The sequence below is a fragment of the Curcuma longa genome, chromosome 15 (assembly GCF_044706935.1).
Source record: "Curcuma longa cultivar G26 ecotype Majalengka, Jawa Barat chromosome 15, ITB_CL_G26_1.1, whole genome shotgun sequence".
Taxonomy (NCBI): domain Eukaryota; kingdom Viridiplantae; phylum Streptophyta; class Magnoliopsida; order Zingiberales; family Zingiberaceae; genus Curcuma; species Curcuma longa.
This window is the reverse complement of record NC_133875.1, coordinates 8,067,545-8,083,216: the sequence shown is the minus strand read 5'-3', so window position 1 is coordinate 8,083,216 and position 15,672 is coordinate 8,067,545. Positions and strand designations below refer to the sequence as shown.

The 15,672-nt window shown below is 42.4% G+C and overlaps 1 protein-coding gene and 1 pseudogene across 1 annotated transcript; one reads left to right on the top strand and one right to left on the bottom strand.

Annotated features, from left to right (window-relative positions):
- Nucleotides 1–4,796: 4,796 nt before the first annotated feature.
- On the bottom strand, nucleotides 4,797–5,581 carry LOC141846594 (ethylene-responsive transcription factor ERF026-like). Its single transcript, XM_074734631.1, has one exon. It carries the CDS (start codon nucleotides 5,549–5,551, stop codon nucleotides 5,006–5,008), a length of 546 nt encoding a protein of 181 aa, XP_074590732.1. The 5' UTR covers nucleotides 5,552–5,581; the 3' UTR covers nucleotides 4,797–5,005.
- Nucleotides 5,582–5,662: 81 nt separating this feature from the next.
- Nucleotides 5,663–15,672, top strand: part of LOC141845947 (UPF0496 protein At3g19330-like) — a 15,384-nt pseudogene continuing 5,374 nt past the window's right edge.

Here is a 15,672-nt window from a genome sequence, read left to right as displayed (position 1 = left end):
TATCTATTGGATAAAAAGTAATTCACTGTTTGAGTGCACATTCCATATGTGTTTGATTGAATCTTAAACTCAAATACTGAATGTTCGTAATACGATTCATAGCATGAGAGAATTTGTAATTGGATCACAACTCGTGAACATCTCTACATGTGCAACTATGAATGTATTAAAATTATCCCTAGTCGAGGAATTGATGAGCACAGACGTCATCAATTCTGTCGAGACTAGCACGCTTAGACTCCTTGGTAAGCCAAGCAACTAATCTCACTGCTGGAGACATTGGATGTTGAGAGTTAAACGTGGATGCTGGTTAAAGGTAACCAGTTCATTGGAGTGACCTGCCTTGAGACTTCATATGGTTCGATATATATATGTCAATGAAGATCTCAGTGCAGCTTAAGTGCGAGTTTCCTTTGACTTACGGTATTCAAGTCACCTTGGTCATGGAGGCTTATACTTTGACATCTTAAGCAAGCATCTCTGAGGAGGTGTGGATCTGAGATGATTGGGTATAAGTCAAAGTGTCCGAAGGTGTTTAAATAGCCCACAAAGGATTCACCGCTCCTTAGAAAAGGAGACGTATACCTTGTAGCTGCTTGTCAGGATTGTTACTAAAAGTTTTTGGCCAAAGCATTACATGTCAAGAGTACAGTACTCTTGGACGCATGTATAAATAACTTGAATCCACAGGACAAAAAAGCAGCTTGGACTAGGTGTGACATAGTTAGCCTAGTAGGGACCGACACATAGACCATGTCCTGAACTAAGCGGGTATAAGACGGTGAAAGGAACGAGACACGATTCAGTATAGCTGTTGAAAGGTTTAGAACTGTTCTGAAATCAATCATTGATTTTTCGATTAATTGGGGATCATGATGTACTACTAGGTGCCACTCATGATCGTTTCATAATTAATGGTTAATTACAGACGACCAACATAACCGGGAACCTATTGGGTCACACGCACTACAAGTTCTCCGAAGGACTTAAAACGAGTTTGAGAATTAGATTCTTAAAATGAAAGAAATAAAATCTAGTTGGACCAGATGATGGACAAAATGATGAAACTCGTCCTACGAAGACGAAATAAATGAAACTGATTTCATTCAAATCAGAGGTCGTTTGGTTAGTGAACCAAACGATTCGATTTAGAACCAAAGTTCAACCAACTTGGTTTGATTCATGATGGAAGATATTTTGGCAGAACGGATGCGATGAGAAGCTTTATCTTGGGTAGATGAAATGAACAAAACTGATTTAGATCAAATCAGAATTTATTTGATTAGTAAATCAAGCGAACCAAAACAAACTCGGTCTAAGCCCAAACCCATTAGGGTTTGGTCCCGTTTGTTTTAGTTGTCCGCTTTAAGCCTTTTCGGTTTAAGGTTTTCTTTTCTTTTGGTTTTTGTTGGCTGCCGCGCGAAACCTAGTTTAGGAAAAGCACTGTAGCTCCTCAATAAAAACAGGATCGCGATAACCCTGTTTTGTGATCTTCGCCGTGCCTTCTTCCTTGCTCCCGGCCGAAACCCTAAATCGGTGCCGTGTTCTTCTTCGTTATCCGCTCACCGCAACACCAGAAGAGGCGACCAAGAACCCTGAGAAGTTGCGTGCGACCGCCGTTGTTCATCTTCTTCTCGGTGCGGTCCCTGCTCTGCTGTCCGCACAATTGCCACTGATTGCGGGGAGAAGAAAGATGTCGTCTGAGCTTCCTCCTCATGAGTGTGTGCCGGTCGCAAGCGAGGAAGAAAGCCCTAGGCTAGGGCGCGCCAATGTGCTCCACCCAGTTCTGTCGCCGTGCTCCTCGATTCTCTGTTTGCCGCCTTCACGTGTGAAATCAGAGGGATCAAAGCTCACCGCTGACCAGCGGTGCTCGCAACAGCAGCTTGCGATTGTGGCTCATGATCGGTGAAACCCAAGCCGCGATCTCATCCCTTCTCTTCTCGGTCCGCCACCGGAAAGCCCGATTAGGGCTCCTTCTGCCCGCAGCGTGACCTCTCTGCTTCGCCGGAGAGATTGCTGCTGCCGAAAAAGATTGCTTCGCCGGAGAAGAGCTGCTGCCTTTGCTCCCTGTCACCAGAGAGGAGTCACTGCCAGAGTAAACACGCTGTGAAGTGTTCACTGTGTTTTAATACCGGAGAAAACATTGTTGATGTTTTTCTTGTAAAGAGTTGTCAGGATGCGATTGATCAATTCGAGTCGTCTAACGACTATCTGTAAATTTCACGAAAACTTACGAAGCTTCCGGAAATTATTCCATCAATGTCAGAAAGGTTCCGACCAATTTATCCTAAATCGGCGGCCAATGATTGACCATTGATAACTACACCGAAAATATGATTCACGGTGATAGTTAGAAAGTCCCGAAAAAATCGTAATAATCGTTGTTGCTTGGTTTCCGAAATAAGGCTTCTCTCGATTCGATCATCATCGATTATCGGCTAGTACCGAAGACGATGATGCGACTCGTGGCTTCCGAAGCTGTTCAGATGAGAGCTTGGCGTGGATCACCAGTAGAGGCGGGACTTTGACGAGAACCGCTCGATTGATACCAACACCGCTTAACGTTATCATCCGCGAGATATGCATGTAGAATAATTTATTATTCAGAAAATTTTAATTTTCTACCATGTCTTGTACATGTTATTTCCTGCTTTGAATGTGTGTGTTGTTATAATAATTAGCTGTAATTATTTGTTTATTTCCGCTGCACATGTTTCTGAACCGTGTAAACATGCATATTGTACCGAGACAATCCCAACACAAAGCAGTTCATATTTTGAGAACATCCCCAATCGAGAACATTCTTGTAGCTATTATCATACTTTGGGAACATCCTTCTAAAAGCTCACACACTTTGGGAACATCCCCAATTAGGAATATCCCTGTAACAGTTCATATTTTGAGAACAGTCTCATCAAAAATATCCCTATAGGATTTCTTACTTTGGGAACATCCTTAACTCAGAACATCCCCGTAGTAGTTAACACATTAGAAACATTTCCAATCGCAACAACACACACTTTGTGAACATCTTTGTAGCAGGTCACACTTAGAGAACATTCTCGACGAGGAATATCCCCATCAAGCTAGACCCTCCAAACCAGATCTTTGATTGTTCTTGACCATAGTGGTCGATAGCCAGACTGCCAATAACCGCTACTAACAAACTAGAGGGTAGTGGAGAGGGCAGTGGACAGGACTCATGGTGGGCATCAGGATGATAGTAGGTGTACGACACTAACATTGTCGCCTCTGTTACCTAGCGTAGCTTCGTCGATCAGACCGACCGCAAATTAAGGTGACATCTCATGTGGAAATCCACACACTCGAGTATAAAAAGGTAAGTGAAGGCGAAAACTAGGTGCGTCTCTTATGCACATATATTCTCTTTTTCTTATTATTTCTTCTCTTAGTCCAAGACTAACTTGATCGTCGGAGGGGTCAAGTCAATTATTGTCAGCTCTTGCTAATCCACATTGATGTGCATGCACTAAAGTAGGACAAACAGAAAGAGAAAATGCTCAACCGGTTAGAAACCCAGGTCACAACAACAACATTATTTTGTGATATACGCGAAGGATCCTGCCAAGTAAGCTTATTTGGGAACATTCCCACTGAGAATATGCTTGTAGCAAATTACACTTTGGAAACATCTCCGTTCAAGCACACTTTGAAAACATTCTCGACCGTTAACATTCCCGCAACAATTCACACATTGGGAACATTTCTAACTATGAACATCATCATAGTAGCTCACACTTTAAAACACATCCACGTAGTAGTTATCATACTTTGAGAATATCCTCGTAGCAGTTTACACACTTTGAGAATATCCTTGATCAAGAACATCCCCGTAATAATTCACACTTTGAAAACATCCCCCGACTAGGAACATCCTTGTAGTACATTGAGGACATTCTCTATCGGGAACATCCTTAGAATAATTCACGCACTTTGCAAACATCCTTGTAGTAGCTCACATTGAACGCTGATCCCTGACTAGGAACATCCCCGCAAGTCATATCCCTTCGAATCAAAACTCCGATCCGATCGTTCTTAACAACGATCGACATCTAAATTGTCAATACTCGTCACTGACATGCTAAAGGGCAGTTGATATGACTCACAGTGGGCATCCAGATGGTAACAGGCGAACAACACTGACGTTGTCACCTCTGCTACTTGGCATAACTCTGTTGATTGGGTCGACCACGATTGAGATGGCATCTCACGTGGACAACTGCACACCTAGGTACAGAAAGATAGATGAAGATGAAAATTAAGTGTGTTTCTCTCGCATGCATACTCTCGTTTCTTCTCTCAGTCTAGGACTAACTTGAATGTCAGATCGATCACACCGATCATCATGGTGGCGCACTAAAATGGTCGGCGCCCACTAATTTCTATTAACGTGCAGGCACTAAAGCAAGCCGAATAAAAAAAAAGAGATGCTCTACCTATTAGAACCAGGCCACACCAGCGACATCACATGCATAGAAATTTAATATTTATTATAAAATGAATGCTAATCCACTTATTAACACAAAATGGCGATCATGAATCAAACACAAAGCTATTTATTTCCCCCTATCTTAAAGAGATCGGCCTTCCAATTAAGATGGAGCTACGCAAATAATTTCTGTCCAACAAAATTAGTCAACTAATTAATTAGTGCAGGAACTTTCCTTTTTGATCCCCACTATTCCAAGATATGCCCCCTCATGAGTATAACGGGATATTGTGAGTGGGCCCTTGTTATCTCCTTTATTATCAAATTAAGACCGGAAAAATGTATATGTATATATATCCCTCTATATATAAATATATGTATAATCCATTTGTACTATGATAAACACGAATAGTGTAACCTAGACCACGTACGTAACCACGGAATATGCAAATACCATGTGCGACCAAGCTCATGCAACGGTCGCATATATGGCGTCGTCGTTATTTTATACTAGCTAGGAATCTGCATGTGTGTATATATATATATATATATAGCTCATGGATAGCTCCACAGGCTCTCGACACCGAAGACCGCCTCCGGCAACTCGTCGAGAGCGACAGAGCTCATCCTCGGCGGGCTCATCAGCATCCCCTCCGCCATGCTCGCCAACAGCTGCGGCATCTCAAATACCTCCTCCTCGTCCAGGAACCCGCCTGCCGACCATTCCTCGCCTCCTCCGACCTTATTAGTATTCCTCCCCAGCGCGGCGGCTGCCTCCGCCGCGGCCGCGCGGATGGCCGTCGGGGACCCCGACGCCGGCGAGGGCCGCCCGGCGATCTCGCGAGGGAAGTTGAGCACCGCGTCGGCGCCTCGCAGCGCGTGCGCCGCCACGTCGTACGCGACGGCTGCCATCTCCGCTGAGGAGAACGTGCCGAGCCATATGCGGTTGGCCTTCCCCGGCTCGCGGATCTCCGAAACCCACTTGCCGCCCCGCCGTCGCACCCCTCGGTAGCGCCCCGCCCCCTCCGCCGCCGCCGCCGCGGCCATGCCCACCACGAAGCGATCGCATGCAATACTGGAATTAACGTCCCGCGAGGACATCGGAGAGAGGAAAGGAGAGGAAAAGGGTGAATTTAATCGTGGGGGGGAGATCTAGTAAATGTAAATATATATATAATTTAGGTATCAGTTGTTGGAAGGGTGTCGGGGGCGATGGTTCGTGGGGGGTTGGCGCCGCGGGGAGTGAGTGTGGGTGAGGAGGGAGTACGCGGTTTGGGGGTTCCGCTAGCTAGGCGTGAGCTGGTGCTTTGGCTGAGAGGGATGGGGAGATTCATTTGACCCTCACCGATCGGACATCGATCGTTTCTTTTTCACATTTTATTATTTTTTGTATTTGACCTTTACAGGCAGAGTTCCGTTGCTGCGTGGAGTGGTGTGGTTTCCGGGATGGCGGGCGTCCAGGGTCAACGTCACTTAAAATCGCATTTTTCAGGTTGTGTAGGGCATGGACATGGAAGATCTTTTGCCCCTTTGATGTTGACAGTTCCATTGATGTAAGCGTGACCAAATATCCTTTAATCGATGATGATGGTAAGAATAACGTATATGAGATATGAACCTTTTGCAGAAAAGTTTGTGCGATGATATTGCCAGAAAGTTTCTGGGGCATAGCTGAGTTGGTTACGATGCAGTAGAGTTATAAAAGAGGACAAGGGTTCGAATCCTGGCTTCGCCAAATACCTTCTTGCATCATGACCAACTGCATTTTCTCGATTTATCTCCTCATATGTGGTCGTGGGATTGCTAAAATAGCGGATTTCGCCTTTTGCAGGAGATGATATTGTGAGAAAAAAATTATTTTTTTAATCATTTTTCTTAATTATCACATTTAAAATACTATAGGAAGACATAGTTATATCTATTTTTAGTGTTGTTAGATTTTCATATATCTAACTATTTTTCGTATAAGTTATTAGGGCAAGTGTAATGCTAGAGGGAGTGAATAATTTTGATATTCATTAATTTGGTTGCACAGTAAAATTTGAAGTGAAATCAAAATCATAACACTAAGATTTTTATTTGGTTCACAGTCTCTTAAAATTACTATTTCAAGACTCAATCTAGCGCTCTACCATCATTAATATTTTCCCCTTTCTTGGACAAAATCTATGTTCTCTTCGAAATGCCCAATCAATGGATTGAAGCATACCAACAGTCGATTAATGTTTATCAATCAAGCACTTCTCTTAACGCTTCCTCGTTCTCACAAGCGACACTATTGAATCCTTTTCAAGTATAGAACATTGGAAGATTAGAGTTGTGTTCTGAATGTCATGCTCAAGGTTCTTTTTATAGGCTTCGTTCAGTCTACCGACAAACCTTATCTGGTCGACTGAACCTAGTCAAACTTGATCCAAAAGATCGAGCCCTTTGCGATCTGGATTGAGCCTTGTGATCTTATCTTTATCAAGTTTTTCAATCGACTAGAACTTTTCTGGTCAGCTGAACCAAACCATGTCACCAACCCGGGTTCCGACCCACACCTGGTCAACAAAACCCATCTGGTTGACCGGACCGGCTGGATTGGTTTGGGTCTGGTTCAACTTGGGTCAAGTCTAGTTTACTCCAAACTTGGTTCAACTACGTTTGTTTGCCTTCATCTGCTCTCTGTCTTGCTTCCAGCTCTAGGTTCCTGCAGGATAACATGTAAGGACAAACAAACACACTCAAACACATATAACAAATCTTATCCTATAAGTATACTTGACCTATTAAGCTCACATTTTGCTTAAAGTCCACTCCTTCAAGACTTCTTACCACCTAGGATTCACTTCCTCAGAATTTTTCTTTGTCAAACATCCGATCATCCATTGACCTGCCAAACATCCAATCATACTTGACATACTTGGACTTTCCCTTGCTAAGCATTTGATCACCTTGACCTACTTGGACTTGTCACTTGCTAGACATCTAGTCATCCTTAACTTGCATAAATTTTTTCTTACCAAGTATTCGGTTATCCTTTACTAGCTTGGATTTTTGCTAGTCATCTGGTCAACTTAGACATGATTAGACTTCTCTTTGCTAGTCATCTGATCAATCTTGATCTAACTAGACTTCACATTTATGCCACTTTCAAACATCTGGTCTTGTTTGGAGCAATCATTGGTCAAACTTGATCATATATAGGTGTTGGTGTATGGAGCACTAGATAATCGAACATTAGTTTTGATAATGGTAAGAGGTTCAAGTTAAGTATGTGGTGATTACTAATGAGCTGATCCAAGTGTGTAGGTAGCACAGGAAAATCCTAGTTGAGGCTAGGCACAGACAAGCCCTAGTGGAAACTAGGTAGTGGATGTCCTGGCTGGAGGCTAGGCAGTGGCAGTCCTGGTCTGGAGGACTAGGCAGGAAGACTTGGCAGATCAAGTGCACCAGGTGGAAGTCTAGGTAGGTCAGGTCGATCAGATGTCTAGCAGTGGAAGTTTAGGCAAGTTTGGTGAACTAAATGTCTAGCAATAGAAGTCTAGGCAAGTCAGTGGACCAGATGTCTAGTTGAAAATCCTGGGGGTCGAGGATCAAGGCTAAGCAGAAGTCTAACAAGTTTGGAGGACTTGGTTGACAAACAGGTAAATTCTTTTGAGTGGAGTGGGTAAGAGCGCGTTCCTAGTGTGGGAACAGTAGGCGTCGGTCTGACCCAGGATTTCACTGAAAATATGAAGTCAAGACCAAAACAGTTGTGAAACTGTTATCTTTTCTTGTTAGTTTTTGATTTTATGCTAACTAGTAATACAAGAAAGGAGGGGCTGAAACTTTTATTCCGGGCGCACTTATCTGGATCTAGGCGATCGGACTCCAGGTGCTCGGATAGGGTTTTAGGCGACTGGACATCAGTTGAACGGGGCAAGCGAAGTAGTGATGTGGTAGAGTTCCATTGGTCGAGACACCTCAACTTCTAGGCGCTCGGAATGGTTCCAGGCACCCCGGATTTGGATAGGCGTTACAAAGTCAAAGGTTCATCCGGAACTTCCATGTCAGCATACAGGTGCCTGAAAAGGAATACAGGTGCCTAGAAGTGCCAAGTCAGCAACGCCAATGGTGAATCAATGGACAACATAGAGGTGCTTGGAAAGGCATCCAGGCGCTCGGAAAGCCTAATAAAAGAGCATCGAGGGAGACCCCTCAGAGCACCAATCTTTAGACAAGCGACGACCGTCTGCACGCTAAGCATCAATCAGGAACATCGTGATTATGCTGAAGTGCTGCACAAGAAGTCGAGATCTTCATTCCTTCGGTAACTTTAAGCTTTGCACTTAATTTTTAAAGGACGATATCATTGTTGCTGTTCCTACCTTTTTGTATTTGCTAACTCCTTCTCGTAAGAGGGGAGTTATATAGTTGATTTTCGTTGGAAATGGTTATTTGATCGTGAGCCTTGGAGTAGCAGCCTATGGCTGTGAACCAAGTAAATACCAGTGTGCTCTGTTCTTGTATTCTTGTGTTTGTTATTTTTTGCTGCATCTTTACACAACTCTGATCGTAAGCATTTCGGAGCAGTTTTTATGAAAATCAAAAATACTACGATAATGCTATTCACCCCTTCTAGCACTCTCAACGATCTTACAATAGGTATATTATCAAACATCAAAACCTTAAAAGTAATTGATTGCACCAATAATCTTTTTCTTTTGATATTTGATAATATTTTTAAGTTAGACTTAGGTCTTATGCCAAACTGAAAGAGTTTATATTTTTTCTAACTTAAACTTCCTCTCCCCCTTTGGACATATATCAAAAAGACTTTTACTTAAGGTTCTCCATAGGTTTTATACCAATAATCTTGAAAGATCATATTGTTGGTGTAAGGAGTATTAGTCTGTCCTCAGAGTTTCGATGTTTGACAATACATCTAGGTCTCGTTAGTTTGACTAAGGGTTGATCTAAATAGGATTTAATGTTTGGATGTGAGTGAAGTCTAATCAGGTCAGTTTGACCAGAAGACTAGTGCGAAGTCCTGGTTAGTTGGACCGGGCAAGAAGTCCTAGTCGATTAGACTGAGCAAGAGGAAGTCCTAGTTGAGGCTAGGTAGGGAAAGTCCTAATTGCGGCTAGGCAAAGAAAGTCCTAATCTGGAAGATTAGGCAAGGAAGACCTGATTTGAAGGACTGAGCAAGGAAGACCTGGTGAGTAAAGCTAGGCAGGAAGTCCTGGTTGGAGGCTGGGCAGGAAGTTCTGGTGAGTGAAGTTAGGCAAGGAAGTTCTGAATGAAGGTTAGGCAAGGGAAAGTCTAAGCAGGTCAAGAGCGATCAGATGTTTGGCAGGTGAGAAGTCTACCTATAGAAGTGACTAGTCCTAACTGGAGGTTAGCCAAGGGAAAGTTCAAATAGGATATTTGGCAGGTGGGAAGTTTACCTATGTAAGTGATTAGTCCTAACTGGAAGTTAGGCATGGGTAAGTCAGTAGGTTAGATCTACAGGGTAAGACTTAGGTAAGTTTAGTAGGTCAGACGGACTACAGGTAAGCTTAGGTTGCTTGTTTGTTTGTATGCTGATCTTGCAGGGACTAGGAGTTGGAAGCAAGATGGAGGAAGCATAAGAGAATCAAATAGAAGTAACCGAACCAAGCCCCGAGTTAACTCAGGTCAAACCTGAGTTGACTATATTCAGGTGCCCGGATGTTACTCTAGGTGCTAGATGGTCTAGGTGCCCTTATATGTTATAGGCGCCTGGATTAGGTGGAATTGGCCCCGATAAAGACCGACGGAACCAGATCGGATCAGATTGATTTCAGGCGCTTGGAAAGGGATCTAGGCACCCAAAAAGGTCTTTATATGACCGATATGATCAATACCAAGGCATAATATTAATTCTCATACATCTTCATCCTGCGGTGCTGCTGAATGTGAACGGAGCCAAGCTCGTCCGATCTAGAAAGCTCTACGAAGGGTGCGCTGGGCTCCATGAACGTTTGGTTAATCTTTCTTAAGTCTTACTCTTGTATTTGATTGTTGTCAATTTTGACTGTAAGACATATCTCTCCGCCTCCGGACAAAGGTCCGAAAAGGAGACCATTAGTAGGTAGACGCTTTCCCATGCATAGACCTTGGACGTACTAACCCTGGGGGGTTAGAAATCAAATAAATCTGCGAGTTTCCTGTTTGTTTATCTAATATCCGTTGCTAGTCTCTATAATAGAATGAACGAATGACGAGCGCTATTTATCCCTCTCTAGTGCGCAGATCGAGTTACACATTTAACTCCTTAGTCACTATCTACCGTTCATACCTTTTTTAAAAGATCATTTTTAAAAAAAAATTCAAGATACCTTTAAAAACTTTCAACATATTTTCATTAATTTTACAAAGAAATTTTCAAGGATTTTTAAAAAAGGAATTTTCAAAGATTTAAAAAAAATCTTTTTAAATATTTTTATAAAATTTAATTTTGAAGTATTTTTTGTAAGATAATTTTTAAAGAATAATTTTGAAAGTAATATTAAAATTTTTTTGTTTAAAAATCTTTTTCAAAGAATAATATTTTAATCAAATATATTTTGAAAAACTCATTTTAAAATATTGATATTTCAATAAGGACCTCCCCTAAATCCGACACACTCTTAGGACATCTTTATTAACTACAAGGAAGACATATCTAGGTGTCTAGGGATCCAGGAGTTCAAGGTTGACTGAAGGATATAGACTTTTAAGTGTTGGTCAACAAACATGATTTTCAAAGGTATATAAGTTTTTAAAATTATATATATAATACACTCAATCAATCATGAATTTTAATTAAATATCAATTTTTAAAAAATAATTTTAGAAAAATATATTTATAAATTTATAAACATTGAAAACTTTTTTAAAAGTATTTTTAATTTAATTGTTCTTATCATCTCACCCGTTCTATGTGCCTCAGTACACATATTACACGGTAACTTATATGTTTATGTAAGGCGATTTATCTTTTACTTGATTTAAAATTTAAGTTTGAATTAGGAAGATTGTTTGATCTTGGATTAGATTCAAGTTCATCCTTCAATCAACTAAGCGAACATTTCTAGACTTGGCTTATAGGTCGTGGTGAGGTATAAGAGTGTTCTTAATCAGATCAATGACCACTTCCTTAGATAAAGTCAGTTCAAGAAATTATACACTTAATAAACTTAGTGTAAATCATGATCTAACTAATTTATGATGTGATGAGGTAGCTTCAGTTAGTTCTTCTTAGCTGAGTACACCAAGTATGATGCTCCTTACCTAATCTGGATACACTTAGACTAAGTGTCCCCAACGTACTATCATCTCACCACGTGTTGATACTATATTGTGAAGATAAGATAATCCTTTTTTCTATCTAACCATTCTATGATTAAGCAGGTAATAAAAGGCTAGCATGCATGACATGACATATATATGCATAATTAACATGATAATATGAATGAGCATGATAGGTATGTAGTATGTCAATCAAGTTAATAATTATTTATTTCTAATAATGTATCAAATTTTCTATTTGATACTGTTGGTCTAGGGAGCATTAGATAATCGAACCATAGTTTTGATCATGATAAAAGGTTCAAGTTAAGCTTGTAACGTTTACTAACGAGCTAAAATGAGTGTACAGGTAGTACAGGAAAGTCCTAGTCTGGAGGACTGGGCAAGGAAGTTATAGTTTGAAGGACTTGACAAGAAAGTTCTAGTCAGGAGGACTGGGAAAGAAGACTTGGCAGATCAAAGTACAGGCGGGAAGTCTAGGCGGGTTGTGGATCAGACATTTAGTACAACGATAGGTCAGCAAGGATCGAACATCGGAGGAAAGTCCTAGGGGCCTAGGATCGGATGTTGAACAAAAGTCTAATCAGGTCTAGAGGACCGGATGGTTGGCAGAGGTAATTTTTCTTAAGAGGAGTAGGTGAGGACGCATTCCCTAGAAGGAAACATTAGGCGTTGGTCTAACTTAGGATTTCACTGGAAACTTAAAAGTCAAGACGAGACAATTAGTAAACTGTTAAATTCTAAATTCCTGTAATATCTGTTTTGCACTAACTCTGTGATGTAGGAATTAAGGGACCGAAACTTCAAATTTTGAGCGCCCCTATTAGATCTGGGCGACTGCATTATCTAGGCACCCACAAGGGATCCAAGCGCTCAGATATCAGCCAATCGAGCCAGCGAGGCGGATGAGGTGGCGAGTTTCTAGTGGTTGAGGCTCCTCAGCTTCCAGATGCCCAAAAAGGCTCCAAGATCCCGGAGATGGATAAGGCACAACGGAGTCAACCCTGATTCGACAACCTCCACGTCAGCATTCCAAGCACCCAGAAGGGATACAGGCGCCCAGAGATGCCAAGTCAGCATCGAGATCGGATTAACATGGAGGGGCAGAAGGAGCTCTAGGCACCCAGATCAGGCTATATAAGCAATTGCAAGGAGAAACCCTAAAACACACAATAACGCTAGATCGACATCCATTTTACGCTTGATTGAAACACCTGAGACGCTGCCATAATGCCGAAAAGCTGCACCGACAACGAAGTAAACTTCTCATTTACATTGTTGGTAAAACATTTACTTTTTGCCTTTAATTTTGTACTTAATTTATTAGGACAGTAAAAGCTTACCGATCCTAAACTCTATAAAAGGCGAAACTCTTTCTCGAAAGAGAAAGAGTTCTTTAGTGGATTGTCCATCGTAAACGGTCAAGGACCGTGAAACTTGGAGTAACAGCCAGTGACTATGGGTCTAAAAATTATGTTGGAACTATTTGAAATGTATGGGTCTAAAAATTATAGTGAGATGTCTGGTTAGGAAAGCGAAGATCTGATGAAGCCCTATTTCTAGATGAACCCTCGTCGAACTCAATTATGTGATGTTTTTATCTAAAATGAATGCCCATGATAAAATGCATGAATGCAACAACAATTGAAATAGGTTTACCAGAATTTTTGAACCTTAATGAGAACAAAAAGGAGAACTCATCACCTAGGTGTCATTTGTTGGAAAATATTTCGAGAATGGGTTCAGACTGAGGAGAGGTTTTCGGAAACACAGTGAATGGTAGCTAGAGAAGATAAAGATCATCGGAAAGTAGAGAAACTTTGTAGAAACACAATGAATAGGTTCATCTAATTTAATTTTATTTAGATCCCTAGAAACTTTGTAGGCATCTACCATTGATGCCCACAGGGTATTCCGGGAAAAAGCTTTGAGAGGCGTACCTTATTACATCGCGGTTGTCGACGCTTTGTCCTATTGCGTACAGGCCGTTGAGAATGTCCTTGATTCTCGCGTGTAGTCCACTTGCCGTTTCTCCTTCTAACATTTTAATGTTATACAATTTATTAATTAGTAAATCTCTTTTGCTTACCTTGGTGTCGGAGGTCCCTTCGTGTAGTTCGATTAGTTTCGTCCAAAGGTCCTTGGCGCTGCTGAAGGGTCCGACTCGGTTCAGTTCTTCCTTGATTAAGCCGCACTGTAGTGTCTGGGTTGCTTTTGCATCCGCCTCGATCTTCTTCCTTGTGGCGGCATCCCAGAGCTCGCAAGATTATGGTTGATTATCACTACCAGTTGGGATTGTGAATCCCGTCTAGATGATAATCCATATTTCCACCTGAGTCTTCAGGTGACACTCCATTCTGGTTTTCCAGTATGAAAAGTCATCACCTAAGAAGAGTGGTGGTATTGCGGTGCTGAAGCCTTCTTGGTGGGCCATTGATCTAGCACACAAGAAAGCAGAGAAGAGATGTTCCAAGAATTGGTCTTGGATTAGTAGTGTGGGAGAAGCGATGAAAAATAAAATAAAAAAAATCAAAAAACAATCTTGAATCAGTGGTTGCACTGTTTTCAAGAAACTCCCGCTCTGATACCAATTGTAGGATCGATGTACACGCTAGAGGGGGGGTGAATAGCGCGTATAGCATTTAAAATTCGTTCGTTCATTTTACTATGAAAACACTAAGCAGCGGATTAGAAGTAAATGCAAGGGACACGCGGGATTTACTTGGTTCCTAACCGTTCCAGGGTTAGTACATCCAAGGCCTAATCACGGGAGGCGCCCGTCCACTAGTGGTCTCCTTTCCGAACGTCGTTCGGAGGCGGAGAAACCCGTCTTACAGTCCGTAAAGAATCAATATAATAAAGAACAGAATGTAAAGACAAGAAAAATAAAATGCAAACACTTGTTGCCGATCCGGAAGTCCTGAGCGCCGCGCACCCCTCCTGGATCTTCCCCGGTTCCAAGCGTCTGGCCTCGTTCGCGTTTAGTAGCACCACAGGTTGAGCAGGGAGGTTTCTGGCTTGAATGCCTTTGCTTCTGCACGTTCACGGCCTTATATACTGCTCCTGAGTCGACTCAGATGCCCATCTGGGTCGACTCCAGCTGACATGGCAGATAAAACTTTATCCTGCTCGATTCTGCTCGTTATCTGCTGTCCGAGTCGACTCAAATGCACTTCTGAGTCGACTCCAGCTCCTTGAGTCGACTCCAGCCCGGATCTGAGTCGACTCCAGAAACCTTTTTTGTAGATCTCTGAAAGAGCTTCGCAACGCATCCGACCGTGCCTCGTTTCGAGTCCCGAGTCAAAAGTTATGACCCGTTGAAGTTGACCCTGCATTATGGTTCCTGCAAAACAAGCATTAGAACAACCAAGCCAACCTAGCTCTTACCTTGTGGGTCTAACTTCGGATTTCTACCGAAATCCTGGGTTAGTCTGACGCCTCCTGTTCCACTCCGAGAAACGCGCCCTTACCCACTCCACTCAGGAGAATTTATGCCAACCAAGTCCTCCAGACTTGTTGGACTTTTGCTCGGCTCTGTCCTCAGCCCCCCCAGGATTTTTGCTGCGGTTCGGTTCTCTCTAACCAACCCAGACTTCTACTGTGACTCGGTCACCCAGACCAGCCCAGACTTCTGCTGCGACTCGATCACCTAGACCAGCCCAGACTTCTGCTGCGACCTGGTGCACTTGTTTCGACTCTGCCAAGACTTCCGCCTGATCCTCCAAACCAGGACTTTCTTTTGCCTAGCCTACAACTAGGACTTTTCCTTGCCCAGCTTCACTCACCAGGACTTCCCTTGCCCAATCTTCTAGATTAGGACTTCCACTGCCTAGTCTAACCGACTAGGTCTTCTCGCTAGTCATCTGACTCGACTTCACTCACTTCCACACATCCAAATATCAGATCTGTTTGGGTCAACCCTTGGTCAAACTCGAAACTCTAGGCAA

What these genes read in the sequence shown, in the direction of transcription:
- LOC141846594 (XM_074734631.1), bottom strand. Translation starts at nt 5,551, where the DNA reads ATGTCCTCGCGGGACGTTAATTCCAGTATTGCATGCGATCGCTTCGTG.